The 9,370-nt window shown below is 29.4% G+C and overlaps 1 protein-coding gene across 6 annotated transcripts in view; it reads left to right on the plus strand.

Annotated features, from left to right (window-relative positions):
• Window positions 1-9,370, plus strand: part of Aldh-III (Aldehyde dehydrogenase type III) — a 21,356-nt gene that overhangs the window by 8,696 nt on the left and 3,290 nt on the right. For 4 of the 6 annotated variants that reach the window (XM_018508890.1, XM_018508885.1, XM_018508888.1 and 1 more), the window contains 8 exons: window positions 5,801-5,841; window positions 6,001-6,144; window positions 6,232-6,327; window positions 6,439-6,660; window positions 7,473-7,636; window positions 7,740-7,970; window positions 8,091-8,291; window positions 8,581-8,696. In XM_018508890.1, coding sequence (XP_018364392.1) covers window positions 5,801-5,841; window positions 6,001-6,144; window positions 6,232-6,327; window positions 6,439-6,660; window positions 7,473-7,636; window positions 7,740-7,970; window positions 8,091-8,291; window positions 8,581-8,696 — 1,215 coding nt within the window. Of the gene's footprint in view, window positions 1-2,122; window positions 2,338-5,800; window positions 5,842-6,000; window positions 6,145-6,231; window positions 6,328-6,438; window positions 6,661-7,472; window positions 7,637-7,739; window positions 7,971-8,090; window positions 8,292-8,580; window positions 8,697-9,370 lie in introns of those variants that run through there. The other 2 variants (XM_018508889.1, XM_018508886.1) reach the window with 2 other exon arrangements.

Raw genomic sequence — 9,370 nt, forward strand, 5'->3', positions numbered from 1 at the left:
ATATAAAGTTGCGTGGCTGCTCTCTATACCAAAGATTCGAATTTAAATTTACCTAGAACACACATCAGATTTTATTTGATTGTTATCTCTCTGAAAGCAATGACAACCCAGACAGCACATAATATATTCACCAAATATTTACAAAATATTTAGAAATATTTATAAGATTTATTTTAAATATTTTGTAAATATTTTTGTGGTTTTAGATTGCAAATCATAAATATTTATTATAAATATTACGAAATATTTATTAGAATAGTTATAGTAAATGCTATGAAAATACTTAATGAGACATTATAATCCAAATAAAAAATAATTATTAGAAATATTTATTTATATTTATAATAAATATTGCATAAAATATTTAGTCTATATTTTAATAATATTTCGAATAAAGCTTTATATAAAATATGTATAAAATATCTATATAACATTTCAAAAAATGAATATTAATAAATATTTATCATAAATATTCTGTGCTGTCTGGGAAATAATCGAGAGTATTTTTGCCATGAAAACCTCTTCTAACAGACCGGATTCTTCGAATCCGGCATTAAAAACTGTGGGTCACATATGTATTGTATATTAGAAAGTTACAAGAATACATGTAGAAGAGCTCACCATGTTTCTAACAAGAGATGACAGAGAAGAAGACTTCAAAAATAACACAACTTAAAGAGTTAAATTTGTCAGAAAAGGGAAAGAACTATTTTTTAACTTAACAAGAAATTATTGACTAATTAAATCGATAAAAAATACTCTTAAATACATCAAATGTCATTTTCTCATTTTCAATAATAATATGGATCAATGAGTCAACTGTATATCAAGAAATGAGACAAAAATTACAAAAGAATAAATTAAAAAAAATATATTTATAATTTCACCTTATTTCAAGATTATACACAATTAATCGATCCACAGAAGCATAGAAAAAGCCAACGCTAAATATTTTATGCGTAAACAACTTTATTGATTTGTATCTTACAGTAACAACAAACGTTTCCGACTTTTCTATTAGATCATTTTCAGTATTTCAAATTAAAAAATTAAAAAATTACATTATGTAATTTCCCGAATTATACGAATTCAATTATATCATATAAATAAAATGAAAATTAAAGACAAAATCTATTAATGTATATATATGCTCTTATTATTCTTAATTTTTCTTCAATATATTAAACAAATTCTATTAATTAATTTAACAGTTTTATTCATATTACTTAATATAAATATAAATAGTGCCGATTTTTTTTTGAGTTAATCATTCGGAATTCGGTCAAAGATCATCCTCAAAAAAGATCTTTCTTGAAAAATAAGAACATTGAGAAATCGAACATTTAACATCGAGAGTAGATCAAATGCCGGCTAATATATCTACACTTCAACGTGTAGAAAAGATTATAGATATAAGACGCGCTCCTTTAAAGCCATGTATACACCTAGCGAACGAACACCGAACGCGAATGTTCGGATATCAGTGTTTATATTTGTGAGCAGTTTATTCTTTTTCTCGATTGTACGGAATACTGGTATTCGACCAGATTCGATGTTCGTTCCATGTAGCAATTAAACTTGTGCGACTTTTATGTAACAAACAACAATACAAATTTTTACGTTCGCTGTTCGTTCGGTGTTCGTTCGCTAGGTGAATACACGGCTTAACGCGCCGTGGAAAAAAAAAACTTATCACAAATCGCAAAAGCGAGTGAGAGACTTCCGGGAGAAAGTAACGCGTAACACGCCTGTGTTACCTGGAACACTGCATGCAGGGAAATGCGAAAACGAGCATTTCCCGAGACTCAAATCGTTTTCACCCCGCGAACCGACCTTTGAATTCTACCCTTCACTTTCGCCGAGCCCCTCCCCAACCGAAGCTTTCTCGACACATGGCGCCCTCTGGCGGCAAACCGCCGCACCCCTCCCGAACGGAACGCACTGTTTTTTATTTATTGCTGATAAATTCGCGCACAATCCGACTGTTACATCCGACAGTTGTCAGTTATATTGTTATCTTTGTCCTCGTAACGGCGCTCTTGAACTTCTCACGCTTCATCCCAAAGAAGATCGCCTTCTCCACACTTCCTTCGCCCCACTTTTCTGGAATATAAAGAGATAATCAAGACACGTACACAGTGTACACTTTGATCTCTTACGTAGCATTTTGAGGCTTATATAGCAAGGAAGTTAGTATGTAGCAGCGCGCCGATCTCGCAACTACATCACACGGGAGATTGTGATCACCGACTTTGTGTCCCGTCTAATCTTTTATTGTCAAACTGAACAATTAGGCGGCGCCTACTATAGACGGTCCTGCAGTGTTCGCGAACATGGGTAAGGACGATCGCACTCGTGATTTTGACGTTTTCGTTTCGTTTAGTGAACTCGTCTCTTCTTGATCTCTGGATCTGTAAGGTCAACCGTCAACCGTAACGTCTGAAACTGATCTTCCATGACACTCTTTCTGCCTACATTTCGTGCCTTTGGTTGTCGGATTTGTTTTCGATGAATCTATTCCTTTGTTTTATTCATTCACATAAAATTATCGAATTTTAACGTACCTTTAAGGCTGCGTTCGGAAACATCACTTGAGTGCTCCCGCATATCGTATTATCTTTGTTGTTCACTTAGTGTTAAACAAGAATAAAATGATACACGGAGACACTCGGGTGGTTTTCGAACGCAGCCTAAGATGAATGTGAAATGATACCGGAATTAAATTGTAGTTTTTATAAAAACAAAATGAAAAGTATGATTTCGTAATAAAGTTTCATTTGAATTATTACTATGAATTATCGCTGATAACTAGCTGCTATATGCAGACAAAATGATTAAAGTGGATAATAAAAAGCGTATTAGATAATTATATAATTTTTTTATTATGTCGTATCGCGCGCTTGTCTGCTTGCAACGATCGTGAATATGCAAAAATTATGTTTATGCGTCGATAAATTTGTCTCACTTTGCATTATTGTGTTAAATGACAGCAAAAAAGTTGCTGAAATTTAATGACCGTTACTTTGCAACAAATGAATAAAATTGAATGAATTGAACTCTGCTGTGCAAAATATTCTTTTTTATTAACACATTATTAATACGAAAGGAATATTATACAATATTCTATTCATGTTCATGAACAAACACGAATTTATTCCTTCAGATTTAAATTCTTTTCTATCCAGCTTCTCTCATTCTAAAACACGAATTCAGAAATTAAAATAAATTGCAATTTTCAGTTCGATTGAATTTATTTTCGAATGTTGAGTATACATAACTGAAGAAAAAAATGTACTAAATTTTAATAAATATTTATTTGAATAATAACCAGCTAATTTACTACAATAAATAAATATTTACTCAACAAAGAAAAATGATTATTAAATCAAATTAATTTTCTTTGGCTTTTGTACAAAATAAATATATTTTTATGTTTGGTAAATATTTAATTAATGCTATTCAAATAAATAATTAACTAAATATTGAATATTCTTTTCAATGTACGTGTACTTGTAAAAATAAATATTATAAAAAAGGACTTAAAAACAATTAAATATATTTTTTAGTATTAATAAATGCAATGACCATTTTCACCAATGTAGATCAACTTCGTCTTCTAATACACTAAAAGAAAAATGTCAAAATATAGGCGAAACAAATGTTACTTACGAAATTTGATTGTGATGTCGAAATATATATTTCTGTGAAGTATATCTCATTAATTGAAAAAAATAATAAGATAGATGGCTTATTTGCTAGGAATAAAATTATATTTCATCAGTATTTAAATAAATATTTATTTCAATGAAATAAATATATTTCTTACAAATGTATTTTTAGACATCTTTTTCTCAGTGTAAGAATTAAAAAAGATGAAGAGTCAGTTCGATTGTGCGTAAAATTAATCTACATTTATAAAAACAGGCATCATATCCAAAATGTATTAATTTTAATCTTGTTTTAGCTTACTTTGTATCTTTTTCTAGTTCTAAGAATTAAAAAGAGATAAAATGTAAGTAAAACCGGGAGTTATAAAGTTAATCTACTTTGATAAAAATGGACATGAGAGCCTCTTTCACAAATCTCTGGTTAAATTACTTATTCGGTGATTGAATCAACCATTACGATTAAACGTGAGACGTAAGTACAGTTTATCTTGGGAGAGAAAGAGAGAGAAGAAATTTTGATACATTAACTACTGTTGAAACGTCTACAGTAGTCAATTATTTTTCTCTTTAACTGGGCAATGGGGTTTCAAAGTCCAGAAAATATAATATTGTTTGTAATCTTTTTTATTCCTTTTTTTTATTCAATTGTTTGTAGTGTTACATTTTTCTCCGATTCGACAAATTTTGCTAAGCTTAAATTTTATTATTGTCCGATATTAAAATTTGCATTTTAATCCAAATTTTAATATCAGTCAACGATAACAGTAAACCAGAGATAGATGAAAGAGACTTTAATTTAACTGTACAAATAGCTGTATCTTTGAAAAATTTTTTTTATGTAAATGATCGCTTCTGCCGAGATCTTCTAAACACTGAATATGCAAATTTTTGACCTTTTTATTTTATTATGTTTTATTTGTACGAGTCTAATATCTATCCTCTTTTCACTTTACGCTAAGGAACATGAGAAAAACGGATCTCTACTACAGAGTAGTGTTTAATTCATTTCATTTTTTTGCCCATTTATTATAAAATAACCGTGTAATTTCAGCAACTTTCTAATTGTCATCCTGTGTATGTATGTAAGATGGAAGTTGTCACATATCAAAGGAAAACACGTTTGTTTTCATACAAGATTGATTCCTTTGCATGTTTAAATGTCTTTCGTCCTTTCTCTGTTTCGTGCTCCCGTTAAGAAAACATTAGCACTGAAAATGAGCAAATATATGCTCTCGGAAACATTGACATAAGATCATAACTTTCAAGATAATTTTCCTCGATTGAACTTTGACTTCACGCAGAGAGATCAGCTTCTAAATTAATTATTTCAAGATTATTCCGATTATTCCTTAAAAGTAAAATTCCCTTTTTACCTCTTTTGCAATTTAAAAAAAATTCTTTTTTATTTCTTGTTACAATTCTTTAAATTGATAATGTTAAATATCCCTCGAATTCTCGAGTTGTTATCTCTGGTTCGAGCAAATATATTTATTAATCTTATCTGAAAAGTAAAATATTTTTATATGTCAATGTTCTTATCCATCGTGCCTTATTATATCTGAGAGATAGCCTTCAATATTAGATACAAAGATCTTTCTCTTAGTTTTTCACTGAATCTAATGTATAAACCAATCACATTAATGAATTTTACAACAGTTGCAAAGCTGGTTTTTCTGTTGAACGTAGTCATCGATATTAAATTAGTTAAAGTTAAATCCAGATTTAACTCGTTATTCAAACAAAAACTAAATTACAATTTAAAATTAATTGATAATACGACATTTATTATTTATTTTATTTGCATCTTTTTCATCTAGAAACGTGTTAAAAAATATATCTTGAAATTTGACTGGTCATATATTTAAGATAAACATATTTTAAATCCTTATAAACGGAATTATTTTGCTTTGTATGAATTATTATTATTTCTATAAGTTAATTACTTTTTACACTCGTAATAAAACGAACGTGAAAATTAATTCGATGTATAAATTAATTTAATTTACATAAATTTTCTTAGTATTTATATAAGATATGTATAACCTGGCTGAATATCCTATGTCCTAGCCATAATAAGCAATTGAAATTGAGGAGCGTTGATTATTTATCTTAAATAATATATTTTGTTTCAGCACAAACAAATGATAAACAAATACCTATAAATTATGCTGATGTAAGTAAATTAATTGGATTTATAAGAATTATATTTTTTTTTATATTGCATATTTAATTAATTAGAGTATATTAATTATACAAATCACACAATATCTTCTTTCTCATATAGAAAAACATTATTTGGATTAACGACTTGTTTACATAAAAATGATTACAGTTAGTGCAGCAATCACGGGATACGTTTAATAGTGGAAAAACAAGACCGATAGAATGGAGAATCAAACAATTAAAACAGCTGGTACTAATGTTAACGGAAAATGGTTCAGAACTTACAGCAGCATTAGCATCAGATTTACATAGGGTATGATTATGATTACAAGAACAATCGCTTCATTATTAGCCTAATCGTATTACGTTTAATAATGTTCTGTATTCGATGACTTTTTAGTGCAAGTTCGAATCATTTGCGTTGGAAATCGATTATACAATCCAAGAGATTAAGTACATGCTCATGAATATTAAAGAATGGGCAGCAACAGAAAAGGTATAATCTGAATACGATTTTTTATTATGTAAGAATATATTTTTTTTATTCGTCAAATAACTTTAATAATCTGGAGAGTCCGAATACTGAAACTTGTGCGATATTTTACAGCCGTCCAAGTCACTTGCGTACTTTTTTGATGTAGTAGAAATCCGGAAAGATCCTTATGGAGTTGTATTAGTTATGGGTGCATGGAATTATCCCCTTCAACTATGTATACTACCTGTGATGGGTGCTATTGCAGCTGGAAATTGCGTGATTCTAAAACCGTCCGAAATTGCAACGGCTACGATGAAATTTTTATACGATACCATTCCAAAATATTTAGACACGGTACGAGAATATTTATTTATATTATAATTATTCCAAGACCCAAAATTCATGAATCAAGATAATACAACTAAAGAAGCTTTTTTTAGCTAAAAAAATATTAATATGTATCAATGACTTTTATTTTATACAAAAACAGCAGCATTTTATAAAATCTAAAGGATCGACTTGACTGAATTAAGTCATACTTATATTAATAACGATACTGGACAAAAAACATGTTCTTAAAATTATATATTCATTTATACATGCTAATTCATTAGCAATATCTTTATGGATCAAAAACGTATCATATACAATATATATTACAACAACTTAAACATTGATTTTAAATCTTCATATTTTACTTTTTATATTTAATTTTAAATCCTTATATTTTTACAAACTGTTGTAATAGGAAATCACAAAAGTAATTATTTAAGTTTTACGAGAGTTTTAACACCATAGCAATTTTTTATATTCGTGAATTCGTGAATATCATGTACTTTTCTAGGATATTCCATCATAAATTGCGTAATTTTTTTATTTCGTAAGTTAAAAGAGGTAGACCATGAAATTAAATTCTTGAATTGAATTCTATAAAGCACTTTGTTGCATAACTCATAATAACTACGCATTGAAGAATGGAGGGGAAGTTTATTTTTCCTCTATTTTTCCTTCTCTATGTAATTACATCTCAATTAGTTTGAAAAACATGATTCATTTTCCAGAAGTATAGTAACATTCTTAATAAGATAAAATTACCTCTATATGTATGTTGAAGATTTTTTTTCATTAGAAAAAATAATGATATGATTCATGTTTATTATAAACAGGATAGTTGCCGTGTAATACTGGGAGGAATCCCAGAAACGACAGAGCTACTCAAGCAACGTTTTGATTATATTTTTTATACTGGATCCTCTGCGGTTGGAAAAATCGTACGGAAAGCAGCTAATGAGTTTCTCACACCTGTTACATTAGAGTTAGGTGGAAAAAGGTATCTCCAAAACATCGAAATATACGTATAAAATGCAATTATTTATATTCCCCAAAAAATTTTTTTTTCGAATGGAATTGCACTAAATAACACTGATTTGCAGTCCCGTGTACATAGATAACACAGTAGATATATCTATGGCAGCAAAACGCATTTTATGGGGTAAATGCATCAACGTAGGTCAAACTTGTATCGCACCCGATTATATGTTATGTACACCCGAGATACAGAAAAAATTTATTGAGGAAACCAAAAAGATTTTACACGAATGGTACGGTGATAATCCACGTGAGAATCCCGATTTGGCACGCATTATTTCGGACAAACATTATCAGTAAGTTTTATGTCCAAATATTTAATATAATCGTTCATAATACCGATAATGATTACAATTTTTAAAACAGTTTACAATTTGATAAATTAAACAATAACAATTGTTTTCCCTGTATTTTAGGCGGCTTGTCAATTATTTAAGTGACAAAAGCAAAATTGCTGTTGGTGGCGACGTGAATCCTGCAGAAAAATTTATTTCACCTACAGTACTAGTTAATGTCAAACCAACGGATCCCATCATGCAAGAGGAGATATTTGGACCGTTATTGCCTATAATAAACATTAATAATGCATACGAAGCAATTAATTTCATCAACAGTCGGTACGTTATTTAATAGTTAGTTAATAGCGATATTAAATGGTTATGAAAGATAAATGCGCGTAGTTATTCCCTCCGCAAATATTGCATATTTTATTTTATTTTCTGTAATCAGAACATTTTCATTCATTCGAATTTTTTATAATCTCTCACTCACAAAAAATTTTATTCTTCGCGCAAATATAATCGAAAAAATACCGTGAGGTATATTCTTTCGTTCACTCGTATTTCACTTCACGATTTCACTATTGTATGAGGGAACGGCACGAAGTAATTAGTTTTTCGCATCTAGTGAAAGCCCACTTGTACTGTACGTATTTTCCACGAGCAAGGGGGTACAAGATCTAATTATAGACCAGGTCAGCAGCGGAGCCGTGTGTGTCAACGACACGGTATTACAATATGCCGGTGAGTCCGGATTTTAGGTGGCGGAACTATTATTTTTATCGGGTCTATTTATTTATTATTTAAGAATTTCGGTGAAAGAAAAACTTTTTGTTATAGAGACCAGCAAGTCCCTTCACAATTTTTTTGCTTTTATAGTTACGATTCGAATTTACAACGCTATCTGGTTTTTTTTATATTATTGGTTTTTAATATTTAGTCTATCGAAATTAACAGAAAAGCTCTTTTTTCTTTCGGAAAAGAATGTAGATGCTGCACGTGCGATTGGATAGATATACAAATTGATTTTTTAATTCTGCTTATAAGCGAGTATATTTTTTTTTAGTGTTTTGTTTATTAGCATGTGAAAAATTTTATTCTTTTCTTTAATTAAAACGTATTGCATGCGCAATACGTTTCCTTCTTCTGGCTTAGGTTGGTTTAGGTTGGTTTAGGTGATGACTGGTGAAGAAGTAGAAGAACTTCCTCTCATATTATAAGATAGATTTCATACTGTCATATATATAAACTATTCATATATAGATATTCATATATAAATTATTCATATATAAATTTTCAGGGCTCGGTAAAATAACTGATACGACCTATTTATAAAATATAAAATATAAAATAAGTTCCAGAAACTTATTTTAAATATAAAATCGTAGGAGTCGATAAAAGAGTGATTCGACTTATTC

Source organism: Trachymyrmex cornetzi, unplaced genomic scaffold (genome assembly GCF_001594075.2).
Source record: "Trachymyrmex cornetzi isolate Tcor2-1 unplaced genomic scaffold, Tcor1.1 scaffold276, whole genome shotgun sequence".
NCBI lineage: Eukaryota > Metazoa > Arthropoda > Insecta > Hymenoptera > Formicidae > Trachymyrmex > Trachymyrmex cornetzi.